At 39.3% G+C, this 21,394-nt stretch overlaps 1 protein-coding gene across 1 annotated transcript in view; it reads left to right on the forward strand.

Moving 5' to 3' along the window:
• LOC103018155 (dystonin) overlaps positions 1-21,394 on the forward strand; it is a 489,012-nt gene that overhangs the window by 445,427 nt on the left and 22,191 nt on the right. Inside the window, 10 exon segments of the mRNA XM_057554087.1 lie at positions 4,065-4,262; positions 4,607-4,735; positions 7,348-7,518; positions 8,359-8,514; positions 8,718-8,924; positions 12,324-12,443; positions 15,100-15,269; positions 16,576-16,735; positions 19,109-19,303; positions 19,815-19,943. Coding sequence (XP_057410070.1) covers positions 4,065-4,262; positions 4,607-4,735; positions 7,348-7,518; positions 8,359-8,514; positions 8,718-8,924; positions 12,324-12,443; positions 15,100-15,269; positions 16,576-16,735; positions 19,109-19,303; positions 19,815-19,943 — 1,635 coding nt within the window.

Here is a 21,394-nt window from a genome sequence, read left to right on the forward strand (position 1 = left end):
AGTGGACGGAGTCAGAGGAACAGTGATCATGGACGGTTCGTGCCCTCGGCTGAAATCCTTCTGGTCTGGGTTTCCCAGATGTGGGTTGTCCCTCCCAGGACGACAGATGACACTCCTCTTCTCTCCGGTTGCCAACCCGAGTCTGAGTGTAGGGGGAAGGGTTATCACAGACTTTTACCAACAATAGAGGAAGGTTTCTTCTGGTTTCCAAAAGCATAGCAGTCTTCTTGAAAGGAAACTATTACTAAGTTGTATTTGTTCTTTGAGGTAATTCTTTTCAGTATAAGAAATTGATTTTTTTAGCCTGCAGTTGCTTTTTGCACTTACCACTCTTGCCCCATGTTAGTGCATTTAAGTGTTATTAATCTATTCTTACATTCCCACCGGATAATAGAATAAGAAGGCATTATTTACTGGGATCTGTCATAGGCATTTCATATCGTATTTTTCTAGTAAGAGAACAGCTAAATCGTGGAATGCTCACGTATTCCCCAGTAAATGGTGAAATCTCTTTCCCTTTAATGTTAGGGCCTCCTGGGGTTCGTTCCTGTCACCCTAGCAGTTAATTCTAGCACCCTTAAAACCAGAGACGATAAAAGAGTATTCTGTGATCATTTGTTTCCTTTTTTTTTTTTTACATCTTTATTGGAGTATAATTGCTTTACAATGGTGTGTTAGTTTCTGCTTTATAACAAAGTGAATCAGTTATACATATACATATATCCCCATATCTCTTCCGTCTTGTGTCTCCCTCCCTCCCACCCTCCCTATCCCACCCCTCTAGGTAGTCACAAAGCACCGAGGTGATCTCCCTGTGCTATGCGGCTGCTTCCCACTAGCTAGCTATTTACGTTTCGTAGTGTGTATATGTCCATGCCACTCTCTCACTTTCTCACTTTGTCCCAGCTTACCCTTCCCCCTCCCCATATCCTCAAGTCCATTCTCTAGTAGATCTGCGCCTTTATTCCTGTCTTGCCCCTAGGTTCTTCATGACCACTTTTTTTTTTTTTTTTTAGATTCCATATATGTGTGTTAGCGTACAGTATTTGTTTTTCTCTTTCTGACTTACTTCACTCTGTATGACAGATTCTAGGTCCATCCACCTCACTACAAATAACTCAATTTTGTTTCTTTTCATGACTGAGTAATATTCCATTGTATATGTGTGCCACATCTTCTTTATCCATTCATCTGTTGATGGACACTTAGGTTGCTTCCATGTCCTGGCCATTGTAAATAGAGCTGCAGTGAACATTGTGGTACATGACTCTTTTTGAATTATGGTTTTTTCAGGGTATATGCCCAGTAGTGGGATTGCTGGGTCATATGGTAGTTCTATTTGTAGTTTTTTAAGGAACCTCCATACTGTTTTCCATAGTGGCTGTATCAATTTACATTCCCACCAACAGTGCAAGAGGGTTCCCTTTTCTCCACACCCTCTCCAGCATTTATTGTTTGTAGATTTTTTGATGATGGCCGTTCTGACTGGTGTGAGATGATATCTCATTGTAGTTTTGATTTGCATTTCTCTAATGATTAATGATGTTGAGCATTCTTTCATGTGTTTGTTGGCAGTATGTATATCTTCTTTGGAGAGATGTCTATTTAGGTCTTCTGCCCATTTTTGGATTGGGTTATTTGTTTTTTTGATATTGAGCTGCATGAGCTGCTTATATATTTTGGAGGTTAATCCTTTGTCAGTTGTTTCATTTGCAAATATTTTCTCCCATTCTGAGGGTTGTCGTTTCGTCTTGTTTATGGTTTCCTTTGCTGTGCAAAAGCTTTTAAGTTTCATTAGGTCCCATTTGTTTATTTTTGTTTTCAATTTCCATTTCTGTAGGACGTGGGTCAAAAAGGATCTTGCTGTGATTTATGTCATGGAGTGTTCTGCCTGTGTTTTCCTCTAAGAGTTTGATAGTGTCTGGCCTTACATTTAGGTCTTTAGTCCATTTTGAGTTTATTTTTGTGTATGGTGTTAGGGAGTGTTCTAATTTCATTCTTTTACATGTAGCTGTCCAGGTTTCCCAGCACCATTTATTGAAGAGGCTGTCTTTTCTCCACTGTATATTCTTGCCTCCTTTTTCAAAGATAAGGTGTCCATATGTGCATGGGTTTATCTTTGGGCTTTCTATCCTGTTCCATTGATCTATATTTCTGTTTTTGTGCCAGTACCATACTGTTTTGATTACTGTAGCTTTGTAGTATAATCTGAAGTCAGGGAGCCTGATTCCTCCAGCTCCGTTTTTCTTTCTCAAGATTGCTTTGGCTATTCGAGGTCTTTTGTGTTTCCATACAAATTGTGAAATTTTTTATTCTTGTTCTGTGAAAAATGCCAGTGGTAGTTTGATAGGGATTGCATTGAATCTGTAGCTTGCTTTGGGTAGTATAGTCATTTTCACAATGTTGATTCTTCCAATCCAAGAACATGGTATATCTCTCCATCTATTTGTATCATCTTTAATTTCTTTCATCAGTGTCTTATAATTTTCTGCATACAGGTCTTTTGTCTCCTTAGGTAGGTTTATTCCTAGATATTTTATTCTTTTCGTTGCAATGGTGAATGGGACTGTTTTCTTAATTTCACTTTCAGATTTTTCATCATTAGTGTATAGGAATGCAAGAGATTTCTGTGCATTAATTTTGTATCCTGCTACTTTACCAAATTCATTGATTAGCTCTAGTAATTTTCTGGTAGCATCTTTAGGATTCTCTATGTATAGTATCATGTCATCTGCAAACAGTGACAGCTTTACTTCTTCTTTTCCGATTTGTATTCCTTTTATTTCTTTTTTTTCTCTGATTGCTGTGGCTAAAACTTCCAAAACTATGTTGAGTAATAGTGGTAAGAGTGGGCAACCTTGTCTTGTTCCTGATCTTAGTGGAAATGGTTTCAGTTTTTCACCATTGAGGACGATGTTGGCTGTGGGTTTGTCATATACGGCCTTTATTATGTTTAGGTAAGTTCCCTCTATGCCTACTTTCCTGAGGGTTTTTATTATAAATGGGTGTTGAATTTTGTCGAAAGCTTTCTCTGCATCTATTGAGATGATCATATGGTTTTTCTCCTTCAGCTTGTTAATATGGTGTATTACGTTGATTGATTTGCATATATTGAAGAATCTTTGCATTCCTGGGATAAACCCCACTTGATCATGGTGTATGATCCTTTTAATGTGCTGTTGGATTCTGTTTGCTAGTATTTTGTTGAGGATTTTTGCATCTATGTTCATCAGTGATATTGGCCTGTAGTTTTCTTTCTTTGTGATATCTTTGTCTGGTTTTGGTATCAGGGTGATGGTGGCCTCGCAGAATGAGTTTGGGAGTGTTCCTCCCTCTGCTGTATTTTGGAAGAGTTTGAGAAGGATAGGTGTTAGCTCTTCTCTAAATGTTTGATAGAATTCACCTGTGAAGCCATCTGGTCCTGGGCTTTTGTTTGTTGGAAGATTTTTAATCACAGTTTCAATTTCAGTGCTTGTGATTGGTCTGTTCATATTTTCTATTTCTTCCTGGTTCAGTCTCAGAAAGTTGTGCATTTCTAAAAATTTGTCCATTTCTTCCAGGTTGTCCATTTTATTGGCATATAGTTGCTTGTAGTAATCTCTCATGTTTCCTTTTTAAGAGTGCTAATTGTAAAACATGGCAATGTATTAATTTTATATTTGGACATATAGCAATATATATCTCTGAAATTGTTTACTCAAGACATGAAAATTAAGTTCAATTAAAGTGAGCTTGAATCGAATGAATATTTTTAGAGCCTTTTAACTATAATCTCTATATACTTAATGTCATCAATTGCAAAACTCTTCTAATGGGAAGAACTAGCAATGTTCTCAACATAATCATTTCAGGGGATGTTGGTAGATTGAAGAGATACCCAATAAAGCTGCAAAGTTAAGGGAACCGAAGTTCACCATTTTAAAAAGTTCATTAGTATTAAAATTCTATGTATATGTTTTAGCTTCAGAACGTTTCATAACCAGGAAATAAAAGAATTGCATTAGAAGCGATGCTAGCATGTTACAAACTAGCGAACATATTAAGTGTTATCTGAATATTTTCAGGTGCTCCAAAATGATGTATTAGCCCATCAGTCCACCGTGGAAGCCGTGAATAAAGCAGGAAATGATCTAATCGAATCAAGTGCCGGAGAAGAAGCGAGCAACCTTCAGAACAAGCTAGAGGTTTTGAATCAACGCTGGCAAAATGTTTTGGAAAAAACAGAACAAAGGAAGCAGCAGCTGGATGGTGCCTTGCGCCAGGTGAATGAGAGAATAAATCCTGAAACTTTCTGGTGCCTTCAAGACCAAGATGGCATGGCATTCTTTTATTGGTTTTCACACCCCTGTTTAGTTTTTATACTTCAAGGAGAAGAGTAAAAATAAGTGGGCTAAAGGACAGAGCTGAGAAGAACACAGCTCTCCAGTTCTTAGCATGATAGTTTTATCGCTGGTTCTCCTGCTGAAGAAAAGCAGGTGGTCCAGAGGCCCCTGCCCTTGTTCAAAATGCGTGGAGAGGCTTAGCAGGCTGGGATTGTTTAAGCTTCATTTTTGGCTTCAAAGTGACCATATCTGGGGCCCAAACTTGAACCTCTCTCTCACTCCAGGCTAAAGGGTTCCACGGCGAAATCGAGGATTTGCAACAGTGGCTGACAGACACGGAGCGCCATCTGTTAGCATCCAAGCCTCTGGGAGGTTTACCGGAGACAGCCAGGGAACAGCTTAATGCCCACATGGTAACTATATTATTTCCTACAGCTCTAGCCTCAGATTAAGAAACTGACCATTTTGTGTAGGCCCTGGTGATCAACAAACTGTGGGAGAAGGTTTAAAGGATATCCAGTTTTGCAGCAGAAATCTCTATATGTAAGTGCTAGAAACACTGTTGATTACATTTTTAAAGTCAGAACCTATTCTTTATTTTAAAGTTTAGTGTGTCAGTGTATGAAAAGAGGTTTTAGCAGTCTAGGCATTTTGTAGAAGCAAACCTTCCCCCGTAAAATGATAAACTTGTATGGATAGTAATATAACATTGGGTAAATTATAAACTGTGGCTCCTTGAGTGGAAAGAAAAATCCCTAAAGGAATCAGAATGGACTTAAAAATTACTGCTGTGAGCATGAGATTCCCACCCAGTTTCATGGAAGGCTGGAAAATATGTTCTTGTTCTGTGAAAACAAAGTTACGTATTTGCTCCTTTTAATGGTGATGGGGCCGTATCTTCAACCTCACACCCACCAGGTTTGGACAAGAGGGGGCTTCTGTTTAATTGTCTAAGCCAGAGCATCACATCATGCCTGCGGGCTGTTCCCGCCCAGAGTCTGTAGCGCTGTCAACTCTTAAAGATGAGGAGGAAAAATAATGAAACTTGAGACTCTGGCTTTCTTTCCTAGCAGTATGGGCTGAGAAATTAAATTTAGACTACATTTGACCTATTGACATTGCCTATTCATGTCCCATCATAATTTAGCTCTAACAGTTCTAAGAGAAAACAGTCTTTTTCCAATGTTGAATGCTTCTTAGGAAATAAAAGTAGAAGTACTTAGGGATTTGGCAAAAGAAATGGGCCATTGTACGTGAAAGTCTGTACTCTTTAGTCATGCCTAGTGTTGTTGTAAGATCTTACTAATAAAACTGCACTTGTTGGGAATAATTTTGAATTTGATGATTTGGAGAGGAAGTGACCATCTTGTAGGTGGAGTGAAGAAATACAACAGAAGTAACATCTTATTCGTTTCACAATTGCTATGAGCAGTTAAAATAAATCCTATTAATCCAGTAGAGAATTTTCTAGAATCTCTATTCCTTCTTTTAGAAAATCATTGTGTATGTGGTTTTCTTGTTGTTAATATGTTGTTTCCTTGGTGCCACAAGGGACCCATTTGTTCACTGAAGAAGTAATTGACTAAATAACTTGGGAGCACTTGTCTTTTCCATAAAATCTGGCTGTCTTCCAGATACCTCCTTACTTTCCTAGAAGTACTTGCATAGCTATTACAGTCCGTTAAGTATAAGTTTAATGAATTCTTGAACAAACATGAGTGAGGTGGTTCTCTAATAAACAAATATTTTTAAATGGTAATTTAGAAGAATATAAGTAAAAAGTTGGAAAGCACAGAGCTTATCTTTAGAATATTTTATTTTAGAAAAATATTACTTATCAGCATATTTGGTTTGGGTAGGGTGTTTGCTGATATCATTTGCCAGGTTATAGAATTCCATGATTTAAGAAATTCTAAAGAGTTACTGATACTTGTAATACTGTTTTAGTCATGTTCTTTGGATTTGGTTCTGTTAGACATGAAGGAAACTAGAAAACTTAAGAGTGTTACTGTTTCCTGAGATTTAGCTGTATTTAGAAGCTTTGCTTTGATTAAAACTTTCAGTGGGTGATATTGTAAATATATTTAGAGAGGGATTTTTTTAAGGTTTGAGAAATTACAAAGTTTTGAGGCAATAAAAATGTTCTAGAATTAGTAGTGATGGTTGCACAGCCTTATGAATATACTAAAAACACTGAATTCTAGACTTTAAAATGCTGATTTTTATGGATTGTATCTCAATTTTAAAAATTAAAAAGTTGGAAATGTTAGATAGTATGTAATTTTTCAGTGGGAGCTATGATTTGACTCACATTATAATTGAATCAATGGAATAGAACTGGTCTTACTTTTGACGTGAGTGTAACTGGTGTTTCATTTATCTTAAATTCTAAATTTGTTTAAGCAGTATTTTTATATTCTCTATAGAAGATACACACTGCATTCTAGTTGAAAGCTTTACAAATGTTATAAGTGAGAAGAATATTCATAGGACCACAAGTTTGGCTACTGTGATTCCAAAGTCTGCGTCATCAACTTAAATATCTTACTGTACTAGGTCTTGACCTTCCCTCCACTGTATGTCTTCTGAGCATAGAATTAAATTATACCAAAAAAACAATATTACAGTCGTTGTATTGTGTTCCTAGGAGAGACTTAGAGAACCCATTTTACAGAGAAGGAAATCGAGGCTCAGGGAAGTTAAGTTACTTGCCCAAGGTCACAGAGCTGATTGGTTACTGTACATTGAAACCTTTCTTGATAACATTTAACATTACTGCTTCACGTGTGGGGTGGATTGATAACAATAACACCATTTCTAAGATTTCTTGGTAGGCAGAGTGTGGCTATAGGTTTAGGTGTTCTTTCAGTATAGTGGAAAGTTTGAATGTGTCAGGGTTATTCTGTGTGCTGGACGGAGTTGAGTATATAATAAGGGGCTTGGGATTGATGACACGGAAAAAGAGCTCTGAGATTTTGTTCTCTTAAAAATGATATAACTTGGGGGGGGGGATATCTCCATTTAGGAAATCTGTGCTGCCTTTGATGTTAAAGAAGAAACATATAAGAGTCTGATGCAGAAAGGCCAGCAGATGCTTGCAAGATGCCCCAAATCTGCAGAGACAAATATTGACCAAGACATAAATAACTTGAAAGAAAAATGGGAATCGGTGGAAACCAAACTCAATGAAAGGAAAGTATGTGCCTTGATGGATATCATAGCATGAATGTTTTCATTGTTTCATTTCATGGGTCTTACCTTAACTCCGAGTAGAATTGTCAGTGGAACATCTAATGATTCATGTTTAAATTTTCTTTGTATACGTTTGGACATTTCATGGGCTCAGCTGAAAATAGTATTCTGTCTTAACGCAGGAGAACACAGTTGAAGGAATCTATTCAGACATAGATAAAGGTATATCATAGATCAAGTGTTAACTAGGTATAGTTTAAATCTGTGAACCACTCGAATTCTGGGTGGTTAAGTAATTCTAATCACACTTATTAAGCAAAAGGCAGGCTGTATGTAAGGCAGGGGTGAGGAGGGAGGGAGACCAAGAAAGTGAGATGATTGTATATATAATAAGCACTTACATAACAAAAATCCATGAGGGGGCATTAAAAATCTTACTATTTAATGCTATAAAAATGATAGGCTAGGAATACTAGATTATATGCCCTGACTGACAGAGCATAATGTATATATATTTCATAGTATTTTGACCCCCAGAATGAATTGTATGCATGTCAAATTTTCTTTTTCTAGATTCTGTTTAGTAATTCTGTGGTTAATTGTCCCCAAACCACAATTTTAGTGTATATTAAAATTGTTTTAGCTGCAGTAAGATGCTTCTCATTAAACTTGAAGGGGCTTGGTTAGCCAGTATTCAAAAACTGTTTGGGGGATACACACTATGCATAAATAAAGTATGGATGGGAAGGAAATCTGCCAGAGAGTGGTTAAACTTGTTGGGGCGGGGAGGGGGGAGGCGGGAAACCTTGAATACCATGAAATACTAAATAATCTGTCTTTGCAGGTTAAACTGGAAGAGGCCCTCACCTTGGCAATGGAATTCCACAGTTCCCTCCAGGACTTCATCAACTGGCTCACCCAGGCGGAGCAGACCCTAAACGTGGCTTCCCGGCCAAGCCTTATCTTGGACACCGTCTTGTTTCAAATTGATGAACACAAGGTAAGCTGCATCCCGGATGGACAGCACTCCCTTCTCAGACCTTTTTAGACATCAGGCTGTTTTAATAGCAAAAGCATAAATTTGGTAGATTGAACACTTTCTTTTGTCCTTTGAAACCAGCTTATGATCCCGGAAGTATTTTCAAGATAGATCCGTTTTTCCTTTGTTTCTGATTGTACCCACCTCCCTTTTTTTTGGGAAAGGTCTTTGCCAATGAAGTAAATTCTCACCGGGAGCAGATCATAGAGCTGGACAAAACTGGAACCCACCTGAAGTATTTCAGTCAGAAACAAGATGTCGTTCTCATTAAGAATCTGCTTATCAGTGTACAGAGCCGCTGGGAGAAAGTGGCCCAGCGCTTAGTAGAAAGAGGAAGATCTTTGGACGATGCAAGGAAGAGGGCCAAGCAGGTAAACCTTTATAAAGATCCTCTGAACTTGGCAATGAATCAGGTCTATGTTATGTTATTAAATGCACGTTGTGTTATTAAAGTGCTTTTATGGCAGGCTGTGTTTTGTGTAACAATCATGGCATGAAGCCAAGGTGTTTATTTCCTAAAAAGGCCATGGCCTCAGTTTGGACGATGACATCACCTTCTGACCTGGCAGCAACTCCAGGCCCTGGGGACCAGCCTTGGAAGGACTGATCATATCTTGATATCACAGATGGGCCGTTATCACTGGGGCCCAAAAAAAGGGCTCCACAGTTTTGTTGTTGGGTTGGTTGGTTTTCCTTGTCCTTTCAACCTCCACTCTCATACTTAGAGTGAGGCATTCTGCTTTATTATATTGCTACTTGTGTTTAGTTCCAAAACCAGACTTTCTCACGTGTAGCCCCCAGACAGCTTTCTGAAGGCATACTCTGGGTCTGAGCTGGTTGTTTCTCTTCACTTCTCCAAATCCGTACGCTTGTTGGCAGGGCTTCCTTTCTTTTCTAATATTTGGATATAGCTTCATCGCACCTTTAAATTAACTGTTTGAATCTTGGGGGCCTGCTTTTTTTTTTTTTTTTTTATAAATTTATTTATTTATTTATTTATTTATTTATTTAGGGCTGTGTTGGGTCTTCGTTTCTGTGCGAGGGCTTTCTCTAGTTGCAGCGAGCGGGGGCCACTCCTCATCGCGGTGCGCGGGCCTCTCACTGTCGCGGCCTCTGTTGTTGCGGCCTCTCTTGTTGCGGAGCACAGGCTCCAGACGCGCAGGCTCAGTAGTTGTGGCTCACGGGCCTAGTTGCTCCGCAGCATGTGGGATCCTCCCAGACCAGGGCTCGAACCCGTGTCCCCTGCATTGGCAGGCAGATTCTCAACCACTGCGGGGGGCTGCTTTTTTTAATCTAGGGAATCTCACATGGAACTTTCCTTCCTTCCTTCCTTCATCTGTTATTCATATTCTGTTCTAGACTAAACACAGAGAAGTGCAGTTATGCATCTCTGTACTCCAGGGGAGAGGAAGATGCACCCACCTTGCTTGGCATATATCTTTGATTTTTACTAGGAACTTTGTGTAATAATATTGAGGGTGAATTTTATAATGACTCTTTCTGCCCCATTCCATTACATTTGTCCGGCATTGCTGTTGGGCGCCGTCATTTGGGGAGCTAGGCTCGGCTGGGCGATGCAGAGGATGACCTGGGAGTCCAGTGTTTCAGCATTTAAAGCTGTCCAGCATAAAATGTTTAAAGGCTGGAGAAATGACACACTGCGCTGTGATTGGATTACAGGCCACGTGTCCCTTTTTGAGGGGGAGGTATGGTATGTCCCATGTAATAAATGAGTCCTTAGAATAGAATCGGTCTCGAATTTTTTTTAAGACAATCCTCATGCCAAGCCTGACGTTTTCTCACCGTGTGTGCAGCCCTGTCGTCTGTAGTGGAGGCATTGTGAGTTATGAGCATCTGATTTACTCAAGTCTCATGGAGGCCAGTAGCCAGTCGGTCACCCTCTTCCTCCTTTCTCTATCGAGTCAATTTTATTTTCTCAGTCTGTTGAATTGAATTGATAGGATTCTCCACTGTTCTCGGTGCAAAAGGATGGCATTTCTGCTATTTGTACGGCTTCTAAATAGTTTTGAGAGCAGGACCAGCCTCAGAACCTGTGCGTTTGTACCATTGTACTTACCATCCATTTGTTATAGGCTGTACTGTCTGTAGAAAGACAAGCTGACAGGGACTTCCCTGACGGTCCAGGGGTCAGGACTCCATGCTTCCACTGCAGGGGGCACGGGTTCGATCCCTGGTCGGGGGACTAAGATCCTGCATGCCAAAAAAAAGACAAGCTGGCATCACTAGCTGTTTATTTATTTATTTGTTCTAATACCTCAGGTTTTGGCTCAGATCTTGGCTGTAGTTCTCTGACTTGGGCAATTTATGTGCCTATTCTGGCCTCCCTGTTTTCATGTCTAAGTTGATTAGATTTGTGGGAGGGACGTGTGGAGAGAGCAGGTCTCTAACAAGACGGTCTCCAGTGGACCTTTGCAGCTTTGTGATTCTGTGCTCTCACTGTGCTTAGTATCAAATGTCTTTTTGTTATTTCACTATTAATGTTCTTTGATATAAAACAGATTTTATTTTGATTACTTAGGTTTTTGTCATGTATCTGTTCCCTTTAGTTCCTTGGAAGAAATAATTTATAAATAATTTCCCAGTTTGGTATCCAAAAATAGTGCCTACTATTTCTTTATGATAAGCAGAAAAGAGACCACAGCTGAAATCAAGTATATATAGCACCAGAATAGTTCAAGGTTGTAGACGCGAAAGAGAATTCTGTTTTGTTAGAACCTGAGTATTGTGGGTGCTCTTAAGTATAAAACCAGTATGTGAGACTCAGGCATTGATGTGAGGATTTGTATAGCAGCAAGAAAGATGTTGAACTGTTTTTGCATTAAATAGGAACGTAATGCCCTTAATGCCCTCTTTTTGTTCAAATGAATTTACAAACTTTATCCTTTCCCTTCTCCTTTTTTTGTACCTCTTTCTTAGCATAAGAATTAAACACCACCTTAGAAGTAAATCCAGATCTGTCAAGAGACAACAGTGGAAGCTTACATTATTATTTTTTTAATTTTATTGACGTATAATTGATTTACAATGTTGTGTTTAATTTCTGCTATACAGCAGAGTGATTCAGTTATACATCTATCTATACTTTTTCATGTTTTTTTCCATTATGGTTTATCACAGGATATTGAATATAAGTCCCTGTGCTATACAGTAGGACCTTGTCGTTTATCCATCCTATATATACTAGTTCGCATCTGTTAATCCCAAACTCCCACTCCATCCCTCCCCCACGCTCCCTCCCCCTTGGCAACCACAAGTCTGTTCTCTATGTCTGTGAGTCTGTTTCTGTTTTGTAGATAAGTTCATTTGTGTTGTATTTTAGATTCCAATCAGAACAGGAGACAGAAAGCCAAATGAAAAAAAATGAAAAGCAATGTAAGAGACCTATGGGATAATATAAAGCATGCCAGTCTACGCTTACATTATTTATTAAAAAAAAGAAAGGGTGGCACATTCTGCCTGATGCTCCCTAACTGCTTCTAGGCTCACTTCTATTTTTGTTAAAGCTGACATGTTTGAATGAGTTACAACAAACTGACCACGGGGCATGACCACAAAAGCTGAGCATCAACAAGACATTTTGTAATCTGCTGATGAAAATATTCTTTCTTGTTCTTCTTCAGGGAGAATTTTGAATGTATAATTGTTAACATTTCCATTAATATCAATTTCTGTTTAGAAATGTACTAGATTTCAAATCTAGTGAATATGCCTGAAAATCTTCTGGACAAAGATGTGAATTTCTTTTACAGTTCCATGAAGCTTGGAGTAAGCTTATGGAATGGCTGGAAGAGTCAGAGAAGTCTTTGGATTCTGAACTGGAAATTGCCAACGACCCAGACAAAATCAAAGCACAACTGGCACAGCATAAGGTGGGTCTGCAGTTAAGAAAAGCACATTGTGTTGTTGTATATCTCAGGGTCACTTTTAAATTCCTACCTGATTGTGTATTTATTCATCACTGGAGAAAAAGGCTGTCCAGCGTGGACCTGTATTAGATTTAAAACCAATTGCCCTTTACATTGGTCAAGTGATCATTCCATTATGATTCCAGGGTTAATTGTTAAAAGAAAACACACAGAATTAAAACTGGAAGTCTTCCACAGTCTAAAGCACATAAAGGATTTCTAGAGGCCGAACATTGGCACTAAGGTTTATCACAACTGCCTTGTCTTGTAATTTCTTTCATAGACCAAATGCCATGCAGAACATAATTATGTACTAAAAGGAACGTAGATTTTGCCATATATATTCGTACATACAGTGCAGTGGGGAAAATTGGTTGCCACTTCCTAAATTGGTATTACTGTGTATGTGCGTGAAATTCCACCCCTCCCCTCAAAGACACATAGTCACTGGCTTCCTTGTGTAGACAAGAAGATATGGAAACACTGTGTTTTATGTTTTCTGCCTTTTGTATTCCTACCTCATGCCATTCAAAGAAAATCCCTCCCCCCATCCTCCCCAACTCTCTTGAATTTGGGTCTTTCTATTATTCTGTTTGTAAAGTGATCATCGGCCCTCAGGGTGAGGATGTGGGTAAAAGAAGACCGTCCCTGCAAACCATTTTACAATCTTAGGCATCTACATATAAATCATTGGCTTGAAACATGATAGCTTTTAAAATGCTGGAAAAGATTGAGTGATATAAGTTTTGTCATCATCAGAAAATTCTAGCCCTCGTGTTCATCCAGGCTGGTTGCTTCCGTCCGTGGGCCTGACCAGCTGCAGGGGTCAGGATCCTAGGATGATGGGGGAACATGCTGAGGTCCTTTCTTTGGCTGGATGAGGGCTTACGAGTGGCTTGTCCTGATGGCCCCTCTGCCTGGGAGCTGCCTGCCGCATCGCACTGGCAGCCCAGAGACGGTGATCAGCACCCTTTCCCCTCCCCTCCTTCTCAAAATAGAATGCCTTGTTTGAACTTGAGCATAGACGTTGTGTTATGCAGTCTGATGAAAGCATACTGCATATTTAAGGTAGAGAATCCTGGAAATAAGAATGTGTGAAGAACCCTATTAGATTTCTTTTTCCTAGTGAGACCTGTCGCCAGTCACCATTTCCCTGAGATAACAGGGTACGTTAAGCCAATCTTAAAAGAAGTCTTTTCTGTTCATCGTTTGGATGCTTTTTGTCTTTAAAGAGTTTGACTCTATCCTGTATTCAGCTGTAACATTTGTATAAGAAAATCTGTGTCAATACCATGATTCTAAAGCTAGCATTCTGTTTTGAAAAACATGAAAAAAATAATAATTACAGAAAACAGACTACAGAAATAGTGACATATTGTGATGGGATTTATTGCCAAAAAATTCCCAGATGCAGTTGCCTCCTATTATAAAAGATATAAATAGTGTGATATTAGTGAAACACTTCAAGTGTGTAACATTTTTAAGGCAATACAATTTATTAGGTAATTGTAACCTCGAGGTTATTTGGGAAATTACATTTGCATAGCATTTTACTGCCTGGGGTGATTCTAATGTGCTACCAGGATTGAGAATCTCCATGTTTGTGTTTCCTTGATATTTTATGAGCTTTTAAGCTGCCCATGAAGTTGACCTTTTTTCTTCTCATCACTGAGATTATGTATTCAATAGCAGTTGTCTTACTCTTTCTATTAAATATTTACAAACACCCACAAAATGCAAGATGATAATAAGGGTCCTACAGAGATAATACCCCTGCTCTATGAAAGCTTATAACTGAGTTATATAGAAAGATTAGAATTCATCCCTCCCCCACATGCATATATACACACACAAACATGAAGGGTTCACTAACACTGTAAAAGCTGAAAAATACAGGTGTCATATTAGCCATGTAGCTGTTTGGTAGTGGAAAGTCATCTATAGACCTTTGGAGACTTGGGTAGGGCGTTGTGGATGTGAGGAGGAGGGACGTGGCCTCCCCAGGTATGCCTAGAATGAGTGGGTCCAAACACAGAACCAGAGCTATGGTTCTTTTCCCCTTATCCTGGCTCACAGATAAAATACATGTAACATTACAGTGAGAATCCAAAATGTGTGACAGAAAATCTTTTTGACAATAAAAAACAACTGTAGTAAGTTTATACATTACTGGGTCATTCTGTGTCCAGACTGGACCCATACTTACTCATAGAGTATTAGCTACATTTTCCTCTCTGGGCTCGTGGGTCTCTCAATAGTTTATTAGCAATTCCACTTTACCATAACTATTTATACTGTTTGTAGTTTATGTCTACAAGAGATTCATGATTTGTTTTGCTTTGAAATTGTTTTGTTTGATAATAGTAGGTGCTCTTAATAATAATAGGTTCTTGGTAATAGTAGGTGCTTGGCTTCTGCAAAAAGTTAACCCTTCCATTTGAAAGTTTAAAGGTTCTTCTCTACCCTGGTGTGTTCCCTGTTGAGTACGCACTACACCTTGTGACTTGATGATGGCTAATGTCTCCATTTATTTAAGAGGGATGCCTCTTTCACTGTCTCTTACCTATTTGTGTATCAGTCCCAAGTAGAAATGCATGCTGTTCTCTTGTTGGATGTACAGGAGTTCCAGAAATCCCTCGGAGCCAAGCATTCTGTCTACGACACCACCAACAGGACTGGGCGTTCTCTGAAGGAGAAGACCTCCCTGGCTGACGACAACCTGAAGCTGGACGACATGCTGAGTGAGCTCAGAGACAAGTGGGACACGATCTGTGGGAAGTCGGTGGAGAGGTGAGATGCTCCTGACAGCTGCTCACTCACCTTGCTGGACCCCTGGCAGCTGTCCCGGTCCTGGTGCTCTGCAGGCAGGGTTTGGAACCTTGAATACACACCTCCTTTGCCTGGAGAATGTCTGCTCATCCTTGATGCCCCGCGCACACAGTGCCTCCCCCAAGAGGCTTTGCTGTTCAGTATTATTTACGTTTAAGTGCTCGGTTCATTCAAAAATGACATCCTTCTCCAAGCCTCCCGCATCTCACATGCAACTACAGCGCCTGCCTTCGGACTGGTCCCCAGGTCTGCCATGGTCTTCCTCAGTCCCATTTCCACATCACCAGCAGGCCTGTCTTCTTAAAGTATAAGTGGGATCTTGTCATCCCCCCTCCCCCTCCCAACCCCGCTTCATACCCTTTAGGGACTAACTCTTGGTTGTGGATTAGGATACAGGCCCCGTCACTGTGGCGAGCAGGGTCCTACCAGCCTGACCCCACCCACCCCTTCCCAGTCTCCCTCCTCCTCATTAAACTTCAAACCATGAAGACCCAAAAATTTAAAAAAATTTTAAAGTAGCTAAGAAAGTTAAAATAGTAGTTGAAGAGTTCACATATCTTATACATGTTTCCAAATTTTTCATCGATCCTTGGTCTCGTTACTTTCGTCAGTATCCAGATTGAATAGGATATCATATTCCATTCTAGGGAACTTCATAGTAAGTTTTTCAGTGTTAGTTTTTCAAAATCATTAAAATCTTCTCTCAAAAGGTTACATACTTTTTACAATGTCCTATAAATGATTTCACGACAATTTATATGGCATTCTTGAAAAGACGGAAAGTCACAGTGATGAACAGATCCATGAGTGGCAGGTGTCAGTCTGGAGGCAGACTGTGCCAGGAAGAGCCAGCCTGAGGGAGATCTGGGGTTGCTAGACTGTTTTGGGTCTTGACTGTGGTGATGTTACACGAACATACATGTTTTAAAATCCATAGAACTGTACACCCCAAAGGTCAAACTTACTGCATGATACTTTAAAACACAATTTAATTGAAAAGGCATATTTTTATGAAGAAACTAAAGGGCCCGTGAGGTGATGGTGAGGGAATTTTCCTGGAACAGGTGCCATGGATTTAAGCAATGAAAAGAAAATTGGAGAGAAGTTTGTTATTTTCTAAGGAAAGCAGAGAAACAGCAGTGAGTCCCAATATACTGCTTTTCCTCTTGAGGTCTGCTTAGCCTTTGTGGATGTTTTTTAGATGTTTGGATACAGAGGGCAGCTTTTTTGTTGCTCAGATTGATTTTTTCCGTTTTTTTTCCCCTAGGCAAAACAAATTGGAGGAAGCCCTCTTATTTTCTGGGCAATTCACAGACGCCCTGCAGGCCCTCATTGACTGGCTGTACAGGGTTGAGCCCCAGCTGGCTGAGGACCAGCCCGTCCACGGAGACATCGATCTAGTGATGAATCTGATCGATAATCACAAGGTATTGTTATCTGGGACATTTTATTTTATCTTGCTTGATTATTCTGAATGTAGAGGGAACTGTAGCCACTTAATTTAGCTTTATGAAAATCTACAGAGTATCTATCATACTACATAATAGTCTTTAATACTGAAATATGTGACATTTGAGGAGAACAGGGAAGCCAACTTTAAAAGTGATGCAGGAAAATTACTTCAGTATCAGTGAAATACTTTGGTTTTAAATTTCCCTATCCGAAACCTTGCTAGAACTTGAAAAGTGACTTCATTGTCTGGCACTTTAAAACGTGTTTCAAGAATGTTTTAGTATCTTTTGTTATTCATTTAAGTAATTATGTGGTATAATTTAAAATCGTTCGTTCAGTGACCTGGAACTAGGTCATTGCTGAAGTGCTAGATGTGTGACATGATCTGTGGGGGTCATGATCAGCTGCTTCTCTTTTTTTCAAAAACGGTTTTAACCCTGCCCCTTGACCTGTAGCAGTTTATGAGACAACAGCGTATGCCATTAGGGATTTGGTTATTACTTCAAGAAAATTGGTTTCCTTGCCGTCTCCTGATACGTATGTCAAACTGTTGTACAAATCAAAGGTGGTATTTGAGACGTCCCACAGATGCTGAGTGTAAGGTCCTAAATTATGATCAAATACTGTTACAACTTAAAGAACCTTGAAAACAGCATGAGGCCCGGTACTAATGTAGGATGGTTGGCTTTATATATACAATTTTCTTACAGCACTACACTTGAATTCATGTCATATTCCTCTCTATAATTTTTCAGTTCAGAAAACTTATTTCATTTTAAAATGTTCTCTTTATACCTCCCTGGTTATGCTATTTTGATCTTACCTGTTCTTTTTAAAATAATTGGTCCTTTTGCATATTTATTTCCCCTTTTCTCGTTCCATTATCTCATTATACCCACAGAAGAGAGTTTGTTATGTTTGAACATTAACAGAAAATAAGAGAATAGATGAAGAACATTGATCAGGCCTACAAACATTTTAAAAACTTTAAATTATGTTGCTTTGCCTATATTGAAACAAATGTTTTGTGCGTGATTAATACAAACTTTTCCATCCCCTGGCACTCCTTCAATGACTGATGAATAATGTAATGTTACTTTGTACATAAATGCCATTTTTAGAAGCTCACTGTCTAAATATTTACTCCCCTAGGCACTTGGCAGGTTTTTTATATACTAAAGGTCAACAACAATGAATTAATCATTCAGCATTTGTAATACAATTGGAAGCCCCAATAAGAAGTTTAAGTATACAAAGTACATTGGAAAGCCTACTCAGAACCGTGGGACTAGTCCTGTCACAAAAGGGAGAGTTAGACGCTGTACCTTGTATCTGTGTGTTTGTGCATGAGTGTTTGTTCGTGTGTGTGTGTGTGTGTGTGTGTGTGTTTATCTCTCTGCGGGCACACCTCATTTAACACTATCAGAGTGAAATCAGCAAAGAACCCATCACACTGTTTCTGGATTCCTTTCGACAGTCTCACTTTTATGAATGATCCGAGCATCAGAATAGAAACTCATGGATAGAGTCAAAAGGATAAAATGTGCTTGGTAATATTCATTTGTGGTGATTTCTTAGAAAAATAAGCTGATTTTAGTTTATATATGAAGTTGGTTATTTGAAAGATCTGGTTGCAGACAGACTCTTGGGTCAGAAATGGATTTAGTCCAGGACCAAAAGAAGCCACTTTAACCCTTGGCACATCAGAGTTCATCAAAGTTGGGCGGGAGAGAAAAATAAAAAGCTTTTCCTCCAAGGTGACAGATTAAGGAGTCAAGCATCTAAAATTTGACGTTACGGGTTAGTGCCCAGGATGCTGTGAAAGCTACAACAAAGGATGGTTAGAGGAAAAAAAAGAGGATGTTCCAGCCCTGCTGTTGTCTCCAAGGGCTGCTTAGTTACCAGTCCGTCTCTTCGGTGTGTTTGCTGATGGAGAGCAGTGTGTTGGCCAGCACACACAGGGCGCACACAGTAATGATTCCAGAGGGATTGGGACACCCTCACAAGGTACCACAGAAAAGAAGTTGATGCATTTTTGCATGGGATTGAAATAAAGAAGGGTGACCACCATTATTTAAATCCAACATGTCATTTAAAAAATAACATTCGCTCAGGAAAACGTTACAAGATTGAGGAGCAAACTGATACAAGCCTAGACTTGACGGTGCCCTCACAGGAGCGGTGTGTCTTGTCTTGTTTTCTGCAGATTCTGCGGAAAACGTGGGTCATTAAACTGTAGGTCTTGGAGAGCCATACATGATGTTATGTGCACATACATATTTCATATAGTATGTCTTAGCTGTTTGGGCTTTGTAATTTAAAATTAATTTTTTAAAATTTGGTCTTAGGTCTTCCAGAAGGAGCTGGGGAAGAGGACCAGCAGCGTGCAGGCTCTGAAGCGCTCGGCCCGGGAGCTCATAGAGGGCAGCCAGGATGACTCCTCCTGGGTCAGGGTCCAGATGCAGGAGCTGAGCACACGCTGGGAGACGGTGTGTGCACTCTCCATCTCCAAGCAGACCCGCCTAGAAGCAGCTCTGCGCCAGGTAAAGCCCTGCGGTTACAGCTGCTGGGTGTGCTGACAGAGGTCCTGCACCCCCAACAGGAACTGCTGTCCTGAAGGACCACAGGGCCCCCGTGTCTCAGCCAGGATAGTCATGGGGAGGAAGTTCTTAGGGCATCACTGCCTGGATCCCCTCCCCGCCCAGCTCCTCCCCAAAGAACTTAAATGACTCAACAGAGGGAGGCTTTCTAATCTTCCCATAAAAGTGCTGTTTGAGTCTTTTTTTCAGCTAGAATGTATAATGGGCTGCCATTCATCTCACATCAGATTGTTAAAATGGTGAATTATCCTTCATATAGGCCTTTTTGACGGATTAGATGTTTTCTTACATTTGTAAAATGCAGCACCATGTATCTTTATCTTTTTAATGGGAATAATGGATATAATGAATCAGTTTAAATTTAAGACTTTTTTTTTTTTCCATTGAGAGGAAGACTCGACTCTACTAATAAGCATGTTTGGGAATCTTTTTTGGGGCGCATGTGAACCGTTAGGCAGAGGAGTTTCACTCGGTGGTCCACGCCCTCCTGGAGTGGCTGGCGGAAGCGGAGCAGACCCTTCGTTTCCATGGCGTTCTCCCAGACGATGAAGATGCTCTTCGGACTCTCATTGATCAGCATAAAGTGAGTTACATAAATGCTCAGTAAAAATAAGTGAGAAAGCCAAACAAAGTAGAGAAAATGGACTCATGATTGCAAATACCAACTGCATGCATATCTTCCTTCCTGAGAAGTAGTGAAAGATCTGGTATGTTTGAGAATTTATCTGTATCCTCCTTCCTTACATAGGTGTGTCCCCATGCAACTACGCACATGTATGTGTGGCTTTTTTTTTTTTTTAAATGTCTCCTTTATAGAAGGTGGTTATTTTAAAACTAGTCACTCTGAAGGAACCCTCCTAAACTGTTGGTGGGAATGTAAGTTGGTGCAGCCACTGTAGAGAACAGTGTGGAGGTTACTCAGAAAACTAAAAATAGAGCTGCCATATGATCCAGCAATCCCACTCCTGAGCATATATCCAGACAAAACTATAATATACTTCAATTAAAAAAATAAAATAAAACTAGTCATTCTGTTTTCCTATCTCCAGGAAGCACATTTTTCTAGGGAACTCTTTGGCTCCTGAGCAAAACTGGTCAATTTTGTTGCACTTAGATGTGCATTTCAAAGATGAAACTTCCTTACTGAGCAGTATGACATTTATAAAATTATAACCATTAGAATTGTCAATTAATAATTTTTACCTTTGTAAGTAAGACAAGCAAGTAGTTTAATAACTGGTCTTCAAATTTTATTTTTAAACCTCTGCCAATTCTGTTTTTAATCAAGAGCTGCTTTAAATTCTTTTGAGAAGTAACCCATTTATAAATTATAAATAAAAAATGGATTATGTAAGTAGATATACTATTAAATAATTAACCAAGTAAAAAGCTGCCCATTGAATTTTCAGGTCAAAATTGTTCCTGTGACAATGCATAGGACTAGCAAAACCCTTAAGAGAGTGGTCCAGAGAGTTCTTAACAGATAATTTTTTTAACCTTTGACTCTAAAAGTCAGGAGTTAGCAATGCTAATACTCAGTGTAGTATTTTTTCCGCCTGGGGTGTAGTGTTCTGAAAATTAAGTATCTTGAGGGTTTTTTTCTATTCTTTTTTTTGAAGTATAGTTGATTTACAATGTTGTGTTAATTTCTGCCTCACAGCAAAGTGATTCAGTTATACATATATATACATTGTTTTTTTTAATATTCTTTTCCATTATGGTTTATCATAGGATATTGAATATAGTTCTCTGTGCAATACAGTAGGACCTTGTTGTTTATCCATTCTATATATAAAAGCTTACACCTGCTAACCCCAAACTCCCACTCCATCCCTCACCCAATGCACTCCCCCTTGGCAACCACAAGTCTGTTCTCTATGTCCGTGAGTCTGTTTCTGTTTTGTAGATCACTTATATCACATATAAGTGATATCATGTGGTATTTGTCTTTCTCTTTATGACTTACTTCACTTAGTGTGATAATCTCTAGTTGTATCATGTTGCTGCACATGGCATTATTTCATACTTTTTATG

This window comes from Balaenoptera acutorostrata, chromosome 10 (genome assembly GCF_949987535.1).
Source record: "Balaenoptera acutorostrata chromosome 10, mBalAcu1.1, whole genome shotgun sequence".
NCBI lineage: Eukaryota > Metazoa > Chordata > Mammalia > Artiodactyla > Balaenopteridae > Balaenoptera > Balaenoptera acutorostrata.